Source organism: Amorphotheca resinae (assembly GCF_003019875.1).
Source record: "Amorphotheca resinae ATCC 22711 unplaced genomic scaffold M430scaffold_7, whole genome shotgun sequence".
Lineage (NCBI taxonomy): Eukaryota > Fungi > Ascomycota > Leotiomycetes > Helotiales > Amorphothecaceae > Amorphotheca > Amorphotheca resinae.
The window spans coordinates 534919-555873 of NW_020194477.1; the positions used below are offsets into that span (position 1 = coordinate 534919).

Here is a 20955-nt window from a genome sequence, read left to right on the forward strand (position 1 = left end):
AAATATACCTAACATTCTAATCTCTCTTCTTTACTAAAAGGTTATAGACTATTAGAGTAAAAAGTAATAATATAGACACGACAAATAAACCTCGACAAGATGTAGGCCTCTTCTTAAGCAACTCTTTAGAATACCTCTTTATAGGTAGATAGTAGTAAACCTAGTACGACTCTCTAAATGTCGACAGAAATCCTTTCCTTAAGTAAGACTAAGTTAAACAAGAGGATTACCTAAGCAAGGGTAGAGTAGTACCTTAAGTAAAAGTAAGACTACCTTATAGCGCTTAAGAGAGAAGAGGCTCCCTTAATAAACCTATACGAATTTAATAACCCTCTTAAAGTAGAACGACCTTTCTAGCGAACTTGTGTTAAAGAAACAGGAAAGAGTTATTATAACACCCCTTTTATTCTACTAAAAAACAAGACATATACTAGTATTACAACCTTCTTATTTAACTAGAAAACAGAGTTTAATACCTATCTAGAGAGTTATCTAATAGATACTAAACACGTTAGCGCTATAGTAGTAGTACTAAAGGATTATATTAAAGAGTACTAGAAGTCTTTTATTTTCTTAGAAAAAGGCAGATTAGTTCTTAATATAACTTAGAGAGAAATAAAGGCGTAGCTCCTTTATAGTATTATAGATAAGGGTACCTACTCTCTTAAAGTAGTATTAAAACTCTAAATATTAACTTAAAACTAAAACAAGACCTTTAGGAATTTCCTTTAATAGTATAACTCTCTAGTTATTAAACTTAGCTACGCCCTTCTAGAGATGTTCTATATCTACCTTCTTATTAATTATTTAAAGCCTAAGTTAAGGGCCTATATAGTAAGTAGTAAGGTCTTAGATACTTTTAAGGTAGTTAAGGTAGTAGCGTTAAGAAAGGAAACTCTTATTTAGACAAGGTAATAAGAAGGCTCTTGTAAAGCCCTTTTAATACTATACTATACTAGGAGAGGCTCTTCTTATAATCTAAAGACCTTATCTACGCTAGTAAACACGTAAGGGACATCTAGTAGCTAAACTTTAAACACGTAAGAGGACTCTCCTAGTATTACGAAAACCCCTTTAGTAAGTAAGGTATAAGGTAACTACTACTAATACTAGTAGCCTAGTTATTAGGTAAATTCGTGCCTACTATATAAATACTCTACATATAGTTAATCTAGGCATACTTATACTTAGTACCTTAATAAGGCTAGTACTTTAGGCGCTAATACTACGCTAGTAGCCTGTTACGTTACGCCTAAACAATAAGAAAAGGGGCGACCCTTAATAAGTATTTAGGTAGAGATATGTATTAAGGGTAGCTAGGTAGCTATACCGGCCTTACTAGACTTAAGAGTAAAAGTTAACCTTATCTACCTACGACTTTTAGGACAAGAGGTACTATAGTAACTTAATAATTATATTATAGTGTCCTTACTATTCTAGAAAACAACAACAAGCTTTAGATTATACGATCTGTTTGTTAAGGCCTAAGATAACTACTTAATAGTAAGGTAACATTAAGGTAGATTTGTCGTTACTAACATTAGAGACTTAGATGTTATACTTAGATTTCTATAGCTAGAGGCTATAAACCTAATCGTTTTATAAAAGACCCGGACGTTTGTATACCTTATGTCGTCTTTAATAGTCCGGCTATATATAATAAAGAAAGAAATTAAGAAAGTAATAAAAGAAGCTTAATTTGTAATCGTAGTAATAGTATAACTAATTATAGTCGACCTAGAATCCCTAGGTAAGAAAGAACTATAAGAAGAACTATAGAAAGATAGTAAGGCTATAGCGACCTTACCTAGTAAGTACTAATAATTTATAGACGTCTTTTCTAAAGAAGGGGCTAGATTACTACCTATAATTAATAGCCTTACTTATATAATAGACCTTAAAGGAGACGCGGTACTACTATATAGCCGAATCTACCTGCTTATAGAGGTCGAGCTAGGTGTCTTACGTAAATATTTAGACGACGCCCTAGTAAAAGGATAGATCTGTCTAAGTAAGAGCCCTACTAGTACTCTAATACTATTTGTTCTAAAGAAAAAAGGAAAGCTACGACTCTATATTAACTACTAGGCGTTAAATAGTGTGACTAAAAAGAACTAAGCCCTTATTCTATTAATTAAGGAGATCCTTAACCGGCTATCGTAAGCCTGTGTCTACACTAAGCTTAACCTATACAAAGCGTACTATTAAGTTTGTATTAAGGCCGGTAATAAGTAAAAAACGGCTTTCTAGTACTAATATAGCTACTTTAAATACTACGTTATGTCCTTTAGGCTAGTAAACGTACTAGCGACCTTCTAGTCCTTTATTAATAAAGTACTAGAGAATCTTATTAATAATATTTATATTATATATCTTAATAATATCCTTATCTACTCTATAAATAAAGAAGAGTATATATAGTATATTTACTACGTCCTTAAACGTCTCTAATAACACAACCTTTATACTAACCTCTTAAAGTACGAGTTTAATATAAAGTAAGTAGGTTTCCTAAGATACGTTATTAACTTATAGAGAGTTTATATTAAACCTAAGCGTGTCTTTATAATCTAAGAATAGCCTATTTCTATAACTATAAAGGATATTTGTGTCTTTCTAAGGTTTACTAGGTTCTATAAATACTTTATTAAGAATTATTTAAAGATTACTATACTACTAACGAATCTCCTTTAAAGTAACGTCGCTAGTACTATTACACTAAGTTCCGAAGCCCTAGAAGCCTTCTATAAGCTATAACTAGTCTTTGTAAAGGCCTCTTTCCTATATTACTACGACCCTAAACTACTTACACGTATAGAAACAGATACATCTGCCTATACTATTAGTACTGTCCTTTTATAGCTATAAGAAGGTCGCTAGTACCTTATTATATTTATTTCTAGAAAGTTAAAAGGGCTAGAGCTATACTATAATACTCTTAACGCTAAGTTAATAGCTATTGTTAAGGCTTTTAGGTTATAGAGGCCGTACTTAGTATATGTATAAAGTTCGGTATTAGTTTTAATAGATTACCTAAACTACTGTTACCTCTTTATAAAGCTAAAGTTGTTATAGTAGTAAGCTAGATAGCTAGAGGAACTTTTTGTCTTTAACTTTAAGATTAAATATAAGAAGAGTAGCTAAAACCTTACTAATAGGTTGTCGTAGTAGCCTGACTTATAAGATCCTAATAAGTAATTAGAGGTGTAACAAGCTCTTTTAGTAACTTTCCTTAATAAATTCTAGGTAAATATAGTTACCTTAAAAGCCGTTAGTCTTACTATAAGGCTCGTTTAAAACAAAGCTTCTATTCTTTTTATTCTTCTAATTCCTTTTGTTCTTTTAATTCCTTTTATTCTTTCTAAAGGTCTAGCGACCTCTCTAACGTATACTATCTTAGCGGAATCGCTTTAGTATAAGAGGCTAGACTTACGCTAGCTAGTAGACTAAGGCGATTATAAGTCTTAAGGACCTTACGCTTTTATTACTAGAGTATTAAGTCGCGAATTAAACACTCTTATACTAGTAGAGAACTCTACTTAGAGTTAGGCTAGTAAGAGTAACAGCTAGGTAATAGTAACGTTAACGTTACTACTGTTACTATTAAAAGCCCTTTATAATATATAGTAAAGGGACGCCTTTATTACTAATAAAGAGTAAAAGAAGTAGTAAGGTAGCTAAGGCACTACTAGGTCCTTATAGACGTTTAAGGATAATACACTACTATAGTATTATAGACGTGTATATATACCTAATAATCTAGGCTTACGTAAGGAGTTACTAAAGCTTTTTTATAACGTACCTACTATAAGGCACTAAGGAGTTAGTAAAACAAAGAAAAGGCTTTTCTAATCCTTCTTTTAGCTAAGTCTTAATAAAGACGTCTACTATTACGTTTTTACTTACACTATCTGTTAAAGAATAAAGGTAAAGACCTATCTACTATACAGTAAGTTAGCCCTACTCCTTATTCCTTCTAAACCTTAGTAAGAGATCTTACTTGACTTTATTATATAGCTACCTTACTCTTATAACGTAGTAAGCAAACTATATAACTTAATACTTATTATTATAGACTAATTTACAAAATTTTCCTTATATATTCTAATAACTAATCGTCTTACTAGTAACAGACTAGCGTCTCTCTTAATATACTACGTTATATAACAATTTAGAATTCTAGATAGTATTGTCTTAGACTAAGGCTCTCTCTTTATAAGTAAATTCTAGAGTAGTTTCTACTAGTACCTAGCGATATTACGGCGACTTAGTACTACCTATTACCTACAAACAGACAGGCAGACAGAATAGTAGAACTAAGCTATTAAGCATTACCTTTAAACTTACTATAGCTTTATATAAGACGACTAGGTAACTAAGCTAGATCTTACTAAATTTGTATATAATACCTTATAGTACTCTATAATAAATGTAACACTATCGTACACACTATATAAGTACTAGCTATAGGGTCCTAAGGACATACCCCTAAACTAGTTAAAGCTAGTAGAGGCGCTAGTAGCTAATACGTAAGTAAAGTAGCTATAAAGTAGCTATAAAGAAATTATTATATTTCTTTAGTATTCTTAAAAACAGTATAAGAAATAGTATAACTAGAATTAGAAAAAGATTTTATTTAAAAAGAGAGACTAGGTACTCTTATTAACAAAACACTTAAGGTAACGTCGACCCTCTAAGAAATTTATAGATAAGTACATTAGCCCTTACTAAATTAAAGACGTTATTAGGGACTATAGACTTGCCTATAGACTACGCCTCCTTTTGTTAGTACAGCTATATCCTACCTTTCTAATTACAAGCCTAGAACCTTATAGGGCGTAAGAAGGCAAAGTCCTTATAAGCCTAATAGACATCTTAGTCTTAGACAAAGAGATATTTAAAGTAAAAGCTATTCTTAACTATAAAGGCCTATAAAGAAACAGACTCTATCTTATAAAATAAAAAAGGTATAATGATTTAGAAAACTCGTAAGAACTATAATAAAACCTTAATAATAACCTACTTTTACGTAAATACAAACAAACACATTAAGATAATCGTTAGAAAGGCATAATATTACTAGCGTAGTTATAGTAACGTAAGTACGACTTCTACATTTATTATATAAAAACTTAAAAACCTAGGTATCTTAAAAAAAACACTAAACTACCCTTTTACTAGTAAACACCCTTTAAAGCTCTACTAACTTTATTATTATATATCTTAGAAAAAGAAAAAAGAAAAAAAAACCTAAAGTACGATCTTACTTATTAAGGACACTTTAACCCTTAGTTGTCTATTATTTGTCCTTATTACTGTCCTTTCTACTATTATTTTTATTACTAGTATTATCTTTTATAGTATCCTTTACTTCCTTACTTCCTTTAGATCTCTATAAATCGTACGCGTACTACCTTTAAGTTAGTGGCGACTTAGTATTAAGGTAAGGGATACTTATAACTTTCTTAAAATAAGACACGTACTTTTTAAAGACAGTAAGATAGTCCTAGTTTACTTATATCGCCTCTTCTATAAGCTAATTACAACGATCTGCCTCTATGTTTATAGTTATAGCGAACTTATTATAAAGCTCTAACTAATAGGTAATTTTCGCTAGATAACCTAACTTTTACTCTACGCGCTCTTCCTTATCTACTTTATTACTACAAAGCCTCTTCTCTACTAACATTCTAGTCTAAGACTTTAAATGTTAAAGGCTCTTCTTTACTAAAGTTTAGACAGCCTAAATTATAGCCTGTTTGTATTAGCTTTAACTTTACTATAAATAATAGACTACCTTACCTTATCCTTTTTTGTAATTACCTTTTAAAGTTTAATTCTTCTAGCTTAGAGAGTTAAAACAACCTAGTAACGTTAACAAAGCTACGACACAAGAGTGTCGCCCTAAGAGGGGTTATACTTATAAAAATATACTCTTTCTTTAGATTCTTATAGTATACGTACTTTACTAATACGGCTACTATACTATTAGGCCGTTACTCTTTACTAAGAAGGAATACTTATAGTCGTTATCCTTATACTTTAGTAGGGTACCCTATAAGTCTTATAAAGCCATTTAGTTTAAACATTACTTACAAGCTACTAAACGCTTTGTTAGTACTATGTTATCGTTAATAGTTTAATAAAAGTACGTTAGAAGTTTGTTAAAAGAGTCGTAAGGGGGGGGGGGCGTAGTAGCGTTATATTTGTATAAGGTAAAAAGAAGAAAAAGAGGTAATAAACTAGTAAAAACGAGTCTCTATATACCCCTTAGCGCTATAAGGGACGGACTAAGTAAAGAAGGACAAAGGAGGTGTTTTTCTATATTTACTTAAAAAATACGATTATAGGTAATATAGTTTAATCCTTACGGCTACCTACTATTAGTATACTGTCGACTTTCTAGTAAGAGGTAATAAGGAATTTTTAAAAGTAGTAAAAGGGAAAGGAATACTAGCGCGCCTAGGTAATATAGTTTAATCCTTATAGCTACCTACTGTTAGCGTACTATTAACCTACTAGTAAAGGGTAACAAAGGATTTCTAAAAGCGGCAAAAGAGTAAGGAATACTAGTACGCCTAAGTAATACGGTTTGTATTACGTATTAGGGGTCTTATAACTATCTAGCGACTTACTAGTACTTTACTATAATGTGTCTTTACTAAAAGTAAATACAAGAGGTACGCTAGGTAGAGATCTAAAGGTACGATATATAATAGAAATCTTGTAGTTTAGCTACGCGCCTCTACTACGCTATAAAGTCGCTACTATTCTCCTTTTTCTAATACTACTAGTTATATAGTTATATAGTTATATATTTACTTACTAACTTATTCCTATACATTTATTCCTGTTTCTAGGGAGGCATTAGCCTGCCCTAGCCTCTTTACGATCTAATAGCTACCTATAAGCTTCTAAGGACAGAAGCTAAAAAAGGGAGATACTATATTAGGTACGCTAATACGTAAAATTATAATAGCTTAGAAATTAAGTATAAGGTAACTACGTACTACAACTAAAGTAATAGTAGGCATTAAGGAGCATAAGAATAGAGAGTAAGGAGGGGAAAGAAGAGGGGTTTAGAGATTAGTCTATAGTTAAAGTAGCGATATACCTTTAAATATACTACAACTGTCTATTAACTCTTACCTCTTTTACTCTATAGAAATACACCTAACAGTAATAAGGAGTCCCGGATGTTATAACAGATAGTTAAGAAGGAGGCTAAAGAGCTTAAGAGCTAAGGAGTAATAGCGCGCTAGTGTAAGCGCTTTAGAAAAAAGGCCCTTTAAGAGGTTATTTAGGGTGATATAAGGGCTAGCTACCTCTATATTAAAGTGCTTGATCCTAAAAAGGAGGCTAGACTTTAATTACTAGGGCTTTACCTACCGGGCCTATAGCTCCTCCTTATTAGGCAGGATCTAGGAGATTAGGGAGATTAAGGAGAGGATTAAAAGGATTAAAAGGATTAGAGGGATTAAGAGGATTAAGGGGATTAATAAGGGCCTAAACAGTAGTATTAAGAGGACTTTATTGCCCTAGAAAACGATAGTTTAAGTAGTAGCTTAGGATCTAAAGGATCTAAAGACTCTAAAGATAAGCCTAATATTTTTCTTAAGTAACACAACAGGCGTAAGTATATTATTATTTTTATTATATATAGATTGTATAGAAAATCAATGCCTAGATACCTCTATTTATTATACTAATTAGTCAAATAGTAGTTGTGGCTGTTAATCAAAAAAGATAGTATTTCTATATAAGTTACTAACAAATTCCATCTGGCCTATTTCGCTTGCTGGCCTATTTCGCTTTCGTCGACTTACAGCGAATGCGAAAAGACGACAAATTAAGCGAGTCGACGATTACCCATCTCAGCGTAGGCCGGAGAACGAAACGGCATGGCTTCGGATCCCTTGTGCAGAGCCTCCCATGCGGGCTCATCAACAGATCTCTGGTGCGTTGCGGAGTGAAGACGACGTACGTGTATGGATGAGTTGAAGAAGTCGGGGTCCAAAGTACCTATCAAGAACCATCGTGATTTGAGACCCGAAGCACGTGCTACCCTCCTGCCGCGACGGGTTCCGAGTCCCGATACCCGCCCGGCCTTATCGATAACGTCGCATTTCAAATCGAGTGGAAGAATGGATATGCACACCTCTGTACGGTGTATACGGCATACATACGTACATATATATAAGGTACACATCGGAGTATACCCTATACGTAGATACTTTGCAATCTCTCTCTCCACACAAGCACTCACTCTTGTCAAAGCCTAACAGAATTCCTACTTTCTCTCTCGTGCATTTGACCATGCTCTCATGCCTTGTCATGACGATGACGCAAATCCCGCTCCGCATCTCCATCGCGCCGGCGCCTATACTCGGATATCAAACTTGAGCTTCGTAGTCTGGGAAACCAACTGGTCACTGCAAATTTGCTGCTGAATCAATGCTGAAAAATCGAAAATGTCCTCTGGTACCTTGAAATTAAGGTACCTATAGGTTGTTCGAGTGCCTATCGAGTATTAGATAGATGTCACTAGCAATGTAGCAGAGAATCACAGTTGAGTAGCTGGCGTGTAAATGTAGGCTTCCATTTAGGCACAAACTAATTCTTGTCCTTTTACCTTACCCTGACTCCCAACTCCAATATATAATAATCTACGCCCGCGCTACCCCTGCGACCCTGAGTTGCCACGGCGTGCCCCCGAATACGCGTAGCCAACGTGATCCTGGTCCTGGCCCTGAGCCTGACGGAGGGATCTCGTTTCCATAACCTACCTACCTAAGGTACCTTACTCTACTTGTTTCCAGTAGAGTAGACTCGAAACTAGATAACGGGCTAAAGAGAATCATGAACGTGCCTTTTTAGATCATAGTACTGTAAGTCGACAATTATCGTCACTCAGACAAAAACTACCTGAGTATAGCGGGCCATGATAGCGCACGCCTTGTCCCTTTTAACCCGTGACCTAGATCTGGACTTGCTTCATCCATTATTCCTTTTTACTTCTACCCCTCCTTGCCATCACCTCCTTTCCCTTTCCTTCTGTCGCAAAAGCGGCACCCTCTCCGCAATGGTGCCAGCCAGTGTATGGCTGAATGAAAACGATTGATCAAGACCTGTATCTTTGCCAGATAACATGTGATATCGCCTCTGTGTGGGGCTCAACATGGCGGGGTACTCGGTCGAGGCTGTGGTACCTTGCTTCCTCCGGATATCTTACAGTACTTCCAGATCTATTCATAACAAGGACAAAAGCATGCCACTCCTTTCAGCATCTTATCCAACGTGTCGCTGGTTCTCTGTTAACAGACTCGTTGCTCGTCCTTATCTCTGGCCCGCCATCGCTAGAGAATTTACGACTTGTTTGCCCGGGCGGAGTACTCGTCACAACATGCCAATGACTGCCCTTCGTGGCGTAAGGAGTGATGGTTCTGGTATGTGAAGTTCCAAACCAAAGTTCTGTTAAGACAATAACCTCTTTAGTGGAGGATATAAAAGAAGATTCTATCTACAGATACACGAGACACCGCTGGATGTACGTCTATTTTATCCTCGAGAAAACGGTGGTAATTGTACGCTAATCAAGCATAGATACAATGAATCTCGTCGTTTATCAGAGAGATATCTCAAGTTTGACCTTCAACAGCTCTTGCAAGCCGCAGTTGCAACCGTCTCTTCTGAAGGTGCCCGTCGTTGTCTGTCTCATGGATACCTACTTACCATGAAACTCATGACTGACTCAGATGACAGGTACCGAAGTTCTCAAATGTAAAGAGGGATTGAATAACAAAGCCTATTTGCTCACAATGGACAACGGCTCGGAGGTGTTTGCTAAGCTGCCAAACCCGTGTGCAGGACCTGCATTTTACACAACAGCATCAGAAGTGGCCACACGTGAATTTGTGAGTACATCCTTAACTAAGGTAAGCTTAATGACGGACATCCTCACTTAAAGTTTTATTTAGCTTCGCGATGTAATAGGAGTTCCTATTCCTCGTATACTTGCCTGGTCTTCTGATCGAAACAATCCTGTAGGGGCAGAGTACATCTTAGAGGAGAAGGCCCCAGGCAAGCCTCTCGGAAGGCTCTGGCAAGACTGGGATGAGTGGCCGTTAGAGGCCAGATGTAACATCATAGAGCAGATCGTGGAGATTGAGCGTAAGCTCGCATCTACGAAATTCGCAAAGTCGGGTTGTATCTATTTCAGGAATGATTTCCCTGACGGCGACTCCTTGGCGACCACTCCTCCACTATCCTCATCAGTACTTCAGCGTTTCACGTTAGGACCACTAGTCGACAGCGGGATGTGGCGGGGTGCAAAGGCCAGTATGGATATGAATCGAGGACCATGTAAGTCATACATACCTATAATCATTCTTGATCTAATAAGATACAGATAGCGGACCCCTCGAGTTTATTAAAGCGATGGCCGAGTGCGAATTGAAATTTATCAAGGCGCATGCCCGCCCACGGATGAACTATGCTCGTTCAATCACAGAGCCTGAGCTGCCCGGAGATATGGTCGACCTGTTAGATCGTTATCTTCGACTTGCTCCAGCTATGGTACCTCCACTAACTCTAGACGATACGCACTCGCCGACACTATGGCACCCAGACCTTCATCTTGACAACGTCTTTGTCGACCCTAAATCAAAGAAAATCACGTGCGTTATTGACTGGCAAGCTGTGGCAGCGCTCCCGTTGTTTTACCAATGTGGGGTTCCAACAATGTTTAGGCATCAAGGACCGATGTCTGACGATATGACTGTTTGGCCGAAGTACCCGGAGAATTATGACAGCCTTGAACAAGACGAAAAGGAAAAGATCAGTAACCTTATAAAGAGCGAGTCTCTACACAAGAATTACCTTGCAATTACACGTGATAAGAACCGACGCCATTGGGCCGCGTTACAATCACATGATGATGAACGAATACAGCCAATACGTATCGTCCAGAGTGCATGGGAAGATTTTGATGTCTTCTTCCTTCGACGAGCACTAATCAGAATCACTAATAGGTGGAGGGACCTTTGCCCAAGTGCTGGGCCGTGCCCCGTTAGCTTCAGTGAGCAAGAGATGACCCTGTATAGGCATGAGGAGGAGAATTGGGAGTACGTTAGCGAGATTTTAAGAATCTTTCGAAGTAATTGGGGATTACCTCCTAATGGCTCAGTGGAATCAGCCAGGTTTGATGAGATTCAAACTGAACTAGCACAGCTTAAAGCGGCCTTTATCGAGGCCGCTGAAAACGAGGAGGACAGGTTTCTCGCCGAGAAGCTATGGCCGTACCAGGACACTCCAGTTACATGAGAGTTGTCACTCAATGATCATAATAGCGGTGGTTCCTAGTGTCGCGGGACGATACGTTTGGCACGTGTGCAGATATCAATTGATTCTAGATACAAGACGTGGCGCGAGGAATCTCCAATCTTCCTTTTGATTCCTCGCGCCACGTCTTGTATCTAGAATCATACGTACCTTGACTCGATCCCTCACACCTAGCAATTCTCAGTTTAAATATAGGGACCTAATTTATTCATGCGAGATGCAGCAAAACTATTTTCTGAGATCTAGGCTGCACTATAGACATTTCACTGCTATGTGAAAATGAAATTAATGGATGGGTCGAAAGATAGAGGGTCTTTGGGATTTTTAGATGAGGCACATGCAATTCTAAGTCTGCTGTAGTTGTGGAAAATAAAGACAACCAAAAGTCCAAGAGACCCTCTTTTCAAAAACAGCCCCTGTATATTTCCAAAATTACAGATCCGTTTTAACGCCCGCCGCTATCAAGTCCAACCAACGCGCAAGCCTGCGATGCCATGTCAGAATCACGTGACATATCCATATCTGGGTATTGGGACTCACCTGTACCCAGCTCTCGCAATCTGCAACTGGATAACAGGAGCAGCCGTCTCGTAATAAGCACCGCTCAGTTCCTGGCTCTGTACCCCAGCAACTCCATTGGGCAGGACGGTCGTGCAAACATAGGCGTTCGATTCCTCGGCCCAAGCCAACGACGTCGCTACGGGATCACTCAGATCAAGCCCCTTTAGCCACTCACTCGCAAGAGGTTTATAGGCTCCTGACCGGATGGACGTGCTGAGCGTATCTGCCCATTTATATGCATCAGCTAGGGAATATCCGCCAATGAGCTTTTCGGGAATGGCTGTATCCCACACGTGGTGAAGGTTGGTGGGTGTCCCGCTGAAGTTTACGTGGATGCCGTTCCCGCCCATATTAAGGTTCTCAACATGAAGAGGCTGGTGAATATCTCCCACGAACTAGACGGGGGTCTTGTGAGCTGGGTGTTCTTCGCTCATCACCTGATAGGAAGTAAAAAACTCACGTGAATGATAAACTGCGGATGGAATTAGTACAGGATCAAACTGCGTATCATATCGAACTTCTTACCTTAGCAGCCATTTTTAAAGACGCTGCATCCAATGACGGATCCAGGAGTTGTGTCGTCTACCACTCGTCCGTCAGTGACCGCATACCATAATATAATATATGATGACTTGCAATCCACATACATAATTTTGAATCGCCGCAACTATGCACCCCGCCTCCCCACAATCCCTCGCATATCTAACCCCACAGGAAGCCGGCGGGTTATCTTCAGCATCGATATAATGAAACGGCGCCGAGAACCGCCCAGCACTGGTGTAGCGGAAGGAATCAGCCCATGAAGCGACGCCGGCCAGGTACGAACTCGTCTTGTTATTCAAGATCCCTTGGAAGAAGGTTTGGGTGTCGGCTTGTACGAAATTAGTCGCGATGTAGGCGACGGTTTGGTGCCCGAGAGCTCCCCAGCAATACGCGCCGGGGATGGAGGGGAGGAGGAGGAGAGCTGGTGTGAGGTTGGGGAGCTTCATGTTGATATCGCTAAATGGAAGGGGTATATAGTGTAGGTAGGTATATGTACGAGATTAGGAAACGCGATAGAAAATCTGGATAGAGAAGAAAGGATGGAAGGTTAGGTCATGAGAGGATAAGGAATTGAAAGGGAACACAGGCTCATATTATGGCTCGACTTGAAACCAGCGTGAAGGCCTGACGATAAGCGCTTTATTATTCTTGATGGTTGTTGTGACGATGAGCCAAGCCAGGCAAACGGGAGGCGCCGACGCAGAATGGAGAAATATTTTGACACGACTAAACAGCCAATCAACTTCGGCAATTCACAGCACCCCACGTTGAGTTCAGTCGGTGTTGTAGAATGATTAAGATGAAACTGTAAATTAATTTTTGATATCCTCCCAAACATGCTCTCCCATAAATACGGTAGTATGGGTATTACAAAATACAAGGCATATTCCTACAATATTCATACACTTCATATATGTCTGGTTCGTACAATCAGGACACCCTGGCTGTTACGCCATCGTACACCGTCGCCACAGATCTATCCATTCGCCGGTGGCCCCAGGATCGCTGGCTGCCTCCCGTTCAACATGAGGATCTGCCACTTTTAAAACAGCCTTGACGGACTCCGCAACATCCCCTTCGAGTAAGACCTTCGGGTTCTCAAGGTCCATGTCAGGGATCCAAGTCCGTAGAACAGTCATGCACCCCTTCTGATTCCCAGTCTCCGCTACTCTGTTGAACATAAAAGCATACATAAGAGAGGATTGCGGTTTTCCTTGGCGAGGAGCCATTCTCCATATATCCCAGAACTCAAGCCAGTGGTGTTGTCTAGAGTACATGTCGAGAAGTCGGAGTCTGGTTTCGTCTCGGAAGAAAGGCAAATCGACGGCTTTCATGGCAACGTGTATCCGTCGTCGAAGCGCGCTCATGGGCAGGGTTGGGAGGTCAAAGGTTTCCGATGAGGTTGTATATAGTTCAGAACGATGGGCAGGTTGTATTGACTCCGATGCAGTAGCTTCTTGGAGGGCGAGGAAGGTCTCCTCTGTGAGCACTTTGTGCCCCTGATCGTGCATCATTTGGAGAATTTCCATGGCGCCTTCAGCAAAACGACGCGGAGTAACACTATGATCCTCGGAAATCTGTACTGGCCGCAGTACGCTTCGAACGACACGTAGATAGGATTCAGAAGAGATCGCGACCCCAGACAACTGAAGCTCAGTAAGAAGATCCATCAACCCCTTGAATGCATAACCGCCGTGTCCAAGGTCCATCGCGTAACAATAAAGCCATATTATAGCTTCCCCTTCGGCCTCGGATGGAAAAGCAGACAACGTCTGGTAAAAGCTGGCCAGGAAAGGGGAAGAACGGCGATCATAGGATCCAGTCCCTAAGGCTTCGAGAGCTTGATCTCTCGGGATGCTTTCAAGATACGCTCTCAGCTGTTTTAAAAGAAATGGCCTCCACCCTTCATTCTGGAGCGAGGCAATGTCCTTGCTATACCGGAGTAAATCAGTTTTGGCCTGGTTAAAATTTCCGGATGCAATAGACAGCATCACGGACTGCTGGATATCTTTCAAATCGAAATTCTCCGATCCCTTGGCAAATGTAGGTAGTGATCTCGAAACAGATGATACTTCCACAAATGATTGTGTTTCTGGATGTGCCGATAGACGCGATAGGCGACGCGCTGAAGTATGGAATCCACGTGTCTGTGAAAGTATTGATGAAGGTGCGTTGTCCATCCGTTTCATTGGTGCCGGGATGCTGGTAGAACCTGAGGGTTGAATACTGTCGTCTTCACCGGAATCTTCAATTTCTGGCTGGGTTCCCCGTTTCAAAATGCCTCCCCAAAGCTTTTCTAAATCGATCTCGTCTCTTTTCTCTTGTGTGAGCAATTGTACCACTATCCTCACCCCGTCTGTACGACGTCCAAACCCAACAAAGCCTTTGGGTTCAGGGACAGCATCCGTTGTTGGCTCCGCACCCTCCACAACACCCACATCAACGCAAACCCAGCCTGTCCGGACACCATCATCGCCATTGTCATCAACAGCGCTCCCTAATAACTTTGCTCTTCTTGACTTCCGTCTTAATTTCAGTTTTAGCTCATTGCGTCCCAGTAATCCGTCGGCATCCGGCCGTAATTTATAAGTACTTCTTAACCAACGACATAATCTATCCGCGGATACGTGTAAATGTTTCTCACTGCGTGCGGTACCAATGAGCATCAAGAGGTTGGCTCCTAAAGCTGGGGGAGGATCGAGCTTTCGGAGGTCGAGTAGGGATAGATTATCGAGGCCTAGGTCAACTGATATTTGCTGCATCAATGGTTGCAGAATCGGTGGTGGCGATTCTGGTAGGTCAGGTATTCGCTGCCGCTCTGATAATGGTTGTGGAGGTTTTTGAGGAGCACTGTCTTGAAGATACCACGGCACGGCCGACGCCTCCAATGATTCCTGGTTGTCTTTTGTCTCCTCTTCTGCATCCTCAGCAGTTACATTGAGGCCGTGAGATTCATGAGTGCCATCATGACCGTCATCCTCTCGCGCTACATTCGAGGAAAGTCGAACACTGGAGCAGGAAGTTGGGTAATGTAACCGCGCAGAGATCTGGGGTGTTCGGATTGGAGGCCCAGCTAAAGAGGCGAAGCTCCGGATTATGGACACACGACAGCTGGGACAGCCCGTTGCTCGCAGCACCCTTCCGACGACCATCTCTTTTTGAAGTTTGTGGGGTGTGGGGGATTTTCCTTGATATTGCTTGAAGAAAATGTCGTAGTTTCCCCTCTGCACATAAGGTATTCAGTACACAAGTGGTACAATAAGAGTTCCGTACCGTAAGCGAGGTTCGGTCAAAAGAAATGCCGATCTCAAAACTTCTCGAATATGGAATTCTGGTAGCCACTTGCTGCTCTGCCCCCGGAGCATTTTACATGCAGAAAACCGAAAGATAGTAATGCAATATAAAATCATATATATAGCCGTAGAGGTTCGAGGCAGTTGTTATCAAACTTGCAACTAGAAATACGGTCGCGTGGAGCTTTTCAGGGGGTGTAATTGTACGGCCCTTCCGGGAAGCCAATGCGGATTTAGAATAGTGCAATCTGGAAAATTTATCGACTCTCCTATGATGAGCTGAACTGCACGCGACAACAGCTTTAAGTCTTTCCTTCAACACATCCGATTGCCACTGTATCAACAAACTCTTTTCCAGTTCCATTGTAATGTCTTTGGTTTCCTTCTTTTGTACGTTCGACCTTTGTTTTTAAATTACCCCTACGTTGCACGCCCAAGATGCTTGTACGGGCCGCAAGACGAAAATCTCGCCTTGATGTGGTTCGAAACAAACTTTCCTGCGAACAGCTATATCTTCCATGGCTCTGTCCAACGCACTACAGATCTGGACGGGAGTATCATAGACAAATTACCATTGATGCCCCATCACGAGGCTTGCCGGCGAGAAAGAGGAGGAACTCGAACGATGGCCCAAATAATCGACGGTCATTAGCCACAGCAGTCGATAGGCCCTTCGACGATATTCCATTCGTGGGATTGAACAATGTGGCATCTGCAGTACCTCCCGCAGACTTCGCAAACCCCTCTCCGCTATCAGAATTGAGGCCCTTTGACTATTCGTCTCCGTTAGCACTTGGCGGCTCATTAGCAACCACCCCCCGTCGATTTCGAACGGGTAAGGCTGGGGTTGGCGGTGATCTGTCTGAGATACTATCGATACTAAGAGCTTGCTTGCAAGTTGGGAGAATTGAGCGCGGCGGGGTCGTTCTTAAACGAATAGGGGCGCTTGAGGCTGTCAATGACGAACAATTACTTCAGCTACATAACGAATATCTCCAAGCCGCTGTCTATCAGCTTTCCATGAAACCCAGCGGATCGGCAATGCAGGCGCTTCACAAATGGTTCGAGCTGGAGATCCGGAATAAGGCCCTTCCTATCAACGCAGAAACTGTGGCATACATGCTGAAAGCATCGCTTCAGTCTCCACCCGGTGATAGACGGAATAGACTTGTGCGACGGTACATGGATATAGGGAAGCAGAAGGATCTGGGGTTGGAAGTTTTAAGTCTAGATATCTTGAGTGCGGAGGACCTGAATGAGATCACTCACATTTGTCCGGATTACAATACCGAAGGACCCGAATTTGAGGCTTACTCGGAGATATTTGAGCCTGTTGATACCGAAACACCCAATCACGACATACCTGGTGCAGACCTCCCTATACCTGACGTTCGTCCTACTGGGCAGAAAGGCTTAGGGTTGAAGTCGCTCAAGCGAGCATTGTCATTGTTCGACACAGACTTGTCTTCGGCGACAGACCTGGGCAATCAAACACCTGAAGAAAAGCGCAGGATACAGGCACAATTAGAGGAGGATGCTGTGAATTCTGCCATTGACCGCTGGAGAGAGGAAAGTGTTAGTCTGTCAAAGTTGGGCCTTAACACGACTTTGCAGACTAAGTCATTGGGGGCGCGGATGTGGAAGTGGCACACAGCTTTAGAGCAGGCCTTGAAGGAGGAATTGGTCAAGGTGGAAGAAGCAGAAGCGAAGGAAAAGAAGCTTATCAAAGACGTCGAACGGTGTTCATACGGCCCTTTCTTGCGGACCCTTCCTACGGACAAGCTCGCAGCCGTGACAATATTATCCTGCATGACTACTATTAGCGCACTCGGTGTCGACAAAGGAATGACTCTTTCAAACGCAATCATGGCAATTTCAAAGCACGTCGAAGACGAAAGCATATTCGAAGCCATGCAAAATGAGAACAAATTGAAAGCTCATTTTGGTACATCGAAAACAGGAGACAAGGGGCGAATGTCTGCTGCGCAACTGAAGAAGGCTCTACGTTTCCGCAGTTCAGGTTCTACTGGCAGTGTACATCGTTCCATTCCGAATCCCGATGATGGGATTGCAGAGTCTCTCCGTGAAAGATCCTGGCCTGGAACAATCAAAGCCAAGGTTGGGGCCTTCTTGATGTCTGCTCTGATCGAGACGGCGAAAGTGCCTGTGACTCTAGAGCATCCAGAAACCAAGGAGGTGATAACACAACTGCAACCGGCCTTCTCTCATTCGCATCAGTATAAAATGGGCAAAAAGGTCGGCGTGATTGTGGCGAACGACGTGTTGGTGAAACAGCTCAAACGAGAGCCTGTTCACAGTCTTTTGGCCAAACATCTCCCGATGTTAGTGGCCCCGGATCCATGGACACGCTTCAATAAAGGCGGCTTTATTTCCCATCCGGCGAAGATGATGCGAATCAAGCTTGGAGATAAGGACCAAAGGCATTATGCAGAGGCCGCTATCGACAAGGGAGACATGACGCAGACGTTCAAGGGGCTGGATGTACTCGGCAAGACATCATGGCGAATCAATCAACCGGTCTTCGATGTCATGTTAGAGGCTTGGAATTCAGGCGAAGCTATCGCCAACATTGCACCTGAGAGCCCCAAACTTGACATTCCTCCCGAGCCTGAGGCCTCGCAAGACCCATTAGAGCGTCGCCGATGGATTCGAGCTGTGAAACTGGCGGAGAATGCCAAGGCTGGAATGCATTCTCAACGCTGTTTCCAAAACTTTCAACTGGAAATTGCCCGAGCCTTAAGGAACCACGAGTTCTACTTTCCACACAATGTAGATTTTCGCGGTCGAGCATATCCTATACCTCCTTACCTCAATCACATGGGAGCTGATCACTGCAGAGGGCTTCTCAAGTTCGGACGTGGCAAGGAGCTAGGTGAATCTGGTCTTAAATGGCTCAAGATTCACCTGTCGAACGTTTTTGGTTACGACAAGGCAAGTCTAACAGATCGCGAAGCCTTCGCCACGGAAAATATGGCCAACATCCAAGACTCTGCATCAAACCCCCTTGGTGGAGGCCGATGGTGGCTGAAAGCTGAGGATCCTTGGCAGTGTCTTGCTGCCTGCATAGAGCTCAAGAACGCTCTAGAATCACCGGACCCCACAAAATTTGTGTCTCATCTCCCAGTCCACCAAGACGGGACTTGCAATGGTTTGCAGCACTATGCCGCCTTGGGAGGTGACCTCTGGGGAGCGCAACAGGTCAACCTTGAACCTGGTGATAAGCCGGCAGATGTCTATTCAGCCGTTGCGGACCTCGTGAAAGAAAGCATAAAAGCCGACAAGGAGAAAGGCAATCCGTCCGCTCAAATCCTCGATGGAAGGATCACTCGCAAGATTGTCAAGCAAACTGTTATGACGAACGTCTATGGCGTTACTTATGTCGGGGCAAAAGCTCAGGTCAGGAAACAGCTTGTGGCAGCCTACAATGACCTACCAAACACCGAGATGATGAATGCGGGTACGCTTGCATCATACATAGCGACGAAGATATTCACGGCCCTATCAACTATGTTTCGCGGCGCTCATGATATTCAGTATTGGTTAGGGGAGTGTGCCAGCCGTATTTCCCAATGTCTAACTCCAGAACAAATGGATCGATTGGAAGCGGAATATCCAACGCGGGTTTTGGCCAAGAAAGGTGGCAAAGCAAATAAAGAAAGTCCACAATTATTCTCCGAGGACCCAGGCCAGTTCAAGTCTAGTGTCATATGGACAACCCCATTGCACATGCCTGTCGTTCAGCCATATCGAGTTCACAAGTCCAAGATTGTCCAAACCAATATGCAGTTAATAAGTCTCTCGGAGCCCCATCAATCAAATCCCGTTAGCAAACGAAAGCAACTCCAAGGATTCCCGCCAAACTTCATTCACTCATTGGATGCTAGCCACATGCTGCTTTCTGCATTGCAATGCGATGAAAAGGGCCTGTCATTTGCAGCGGTTCATGATTCTTTCTGGACTCACGCTGCCGATGTGGATTCGATGAATGCCATATTGAGGGACACGTTCGTTCGGATTCACAGCGAAGATGTCATTGGACGCCTTGCTGCTGAGTTCGCCGCGCGGTACAAAGGGTGTATGTATCTCGCCAAGGTCCGTTCTGGGAGCCCTGTGTATGCGAAAATATGTGCTTTGCGCAAAGCAAATCGTAGTGGCCTGGGTCGCAAGAACCAACAATCTACAAGAGTCACTGAACTTCTGACCGAGCGCAAGAGATATCAACTTCTCAGATCATCAGATCCTAAAGAAGTCGAAGAAGGAAAGAAGATGATCACCCCAGCCAGCATATTCGAAGAACTGGCTGGAGAAGGAGATTTATCGCCTGAAGATGATCTCACAAATCTGGGCATAGGAGAGATGTCTTCGCGTGAGGCTCGACGCCGTACAGACAAGGAGAGCCAAGTGGATGACGTGGAAAACATTGAGGAGGCGAATAATTCTCTTTCCAGCGAAGCCAGTTTAGATGCAGCAATGGGAGAGGACACGGAAGAAGTCAGAGATTTAGAACAGGAAGTTGAATCTGAGCTGTCAGATTCGTCGGAACAGCCCGTTAGCAACTTCGAGAGGGCATTCTCCAAACCCACTCGTGTCAATGAGCGCGATACATGGATCTGGCTTCCACTGACCTTTCCTCCTGTGCCTAAAAAGGTAAGACTATCCCTCTTCGATTGTATATAGGCGAGTACTAACTACAGCACAGGGAGAGTTCGATGTCACGCGACTCAGACAGAGCGAGTACTTCTTCTCGTGATGAACGATTTGTATACTAGCGATTTAAGGGCATGCAGTAGCAGTGCAATGTAAGACTTGAGAGGATTGGGTTTAATCTCCCGCATTGTGGGCAAGTTTCGGACGGAATGGATGGTACATATAATTTGGACTTTTGCAGCATAGCGACGGTGCAGCATTCTCAGGCGTTATGGGATGGTTCTCAGTTGGCAAATTACACCTATCATGTAGAATTAATGGCATGAGGCACGTTGTACATTAAGAAAAGTCCTTATCACATCCATCTAGAGCATAATGTTGTTGCAACATGAAGGATATGCTACTGTACATCGTTAAATGCAAGGCCGACTTTCATCAAAACGTTGTCAATCATTCGGTTATGTTAGACGCCGGAAGCTTACTTCTCTATTCTTCATTTGCAATACGATCTCTCAGCAGGGAGAAAAGAGATAATCCAGAAGATTGAAGA

At 42.0% G+C, this 20955-nt stretch overlaps 5 protein-coding genes across 5 annotated transcripts; 3 read left to right on the forward strand and 2 right to left on the reverse strand.

Annotated features, from left to right (window-relative positions):
* Nucleotides 1-1824: 1824 nt before the first annotated feature.
* Nucleotides 1825-2001, forward strand: M430DRAFT_103074 (hypothetical protein; the record flags this gene model as incomplete). The annotated part of the gene is made up of 1 exon (XM_024860841.1): nt 1825-2001. A coding segment is annotated over one exon (177 nt), but the record flags the coding sequence as incomplete, so codon positions are not given.
* A 7402-nt stretch (nt 2002-9403) lies between these two features.
* On the forward strand, nt 9404-11322 carry M430DRAFT_19650 (hypothetical protein; the record flags this gene model as incomplete). The annotated part of the gene is made up of 6 exons (XM_024864118.1): nt 9404-9446; nt 9496-9547; nt 9604-9707; nt 9763-9914; nt 9978-10362; nt 10409-11322. 6 exons carry the CDS (start codon nt 9404-9406, stop codon nt 11320-11322), a joined length of 1650 nt encoding a protein of 549 aa, XP_024720183.1.
* A 313-nt stretch (nt 11323-11635) lies between these two features.
* M430DRAFT_122222 (hypothetical protein) lies at nt 11636-13094 on the reverse strand. The gene is made up of 5 exons (XM_024861835.1): nt 12549-13094; nt 12427-12483; nt 12362-12373; nt 11881-12296; nt 11636-11824 (listed from the first exon to the last, which is right to left on the reverse strand). Exons 1-5 carry the CDS (start codon nt 12888-12890, stop codon nt 11773-11775), a joined length of 879 nt encoding a protein of 292 aa, XP_024720184.1. The 5' UTR covers nt 12891-13094; the 3' UTR covers nt 11636-11772.
* A 174-nt stretch (nt 13095-13268) lies between these two features.
* On the reverse strand, nt 13269-15633 carry M430DRAFT_35375 (hypothetical protein). The gene has a single exon (XM_024866727.1). It carries the CDS (start codon nt 15594-15596, stop codon nt 13392-13394), a length of 2205 nt encoding a protein of 734 aa, XP_024720185.1. The 5' UTR covers nt 15597-15633; the 3' UTR covers nt 13269-13391.
* A 542-nt stretch (nt 15634-16175) lies between these two features.
* On the forward strand, nt 16176-20508 carry M430DRAFT_51026 (hypothetical protein; the record flags this gene model as incomplete). The annotated part of the gene is made up of 2 exons (XM_024868185.1): nt 16176-20405; nt 20458-20508. 2 exons carry the CDS (start codon nt 16176-16178, stop codon nt 20506-20508), a joined length of 4281 nt encoding a protein of 1426 aa, XP_024720186.1.
* Between the last annotated feature and the right edge of the window lie 447 nt (nt 20509-20955).

Bases quoted from the DNA above. Each gene is read 5' to 3' on its own strand.
- M430DRAFT_35375 (XM_024866727.1), bottom strand. From the start codon at position 15,596: ATGGTCGTCGGAAGGGTGCTGCGAGCAACGGGCTGTCCCAGCTGTCGT.
- M430DRAFT_122222 (XM_024861835.1), bottom strand. From the start codon at position 12,890: ATGAAGCTCCCCAACCTCACACCAGCTCTCCTCCTCCTCCCCTCCATC. The intron at 12,484-12,548 runs GTATGTGGATTG...GACGAGTGGTAG, and splicing joins TTGCGGCGATTCAAAATTAT to ACGACACAACTCCTGGATCC. The intron at 11,825-11,880 runs GTGAGTCCCAAT...ATGGCATCGCAG, and splicing joins ATTGCGAGAGCTGGGTACAG to GCTTGCGCGTTGGTTGGACT.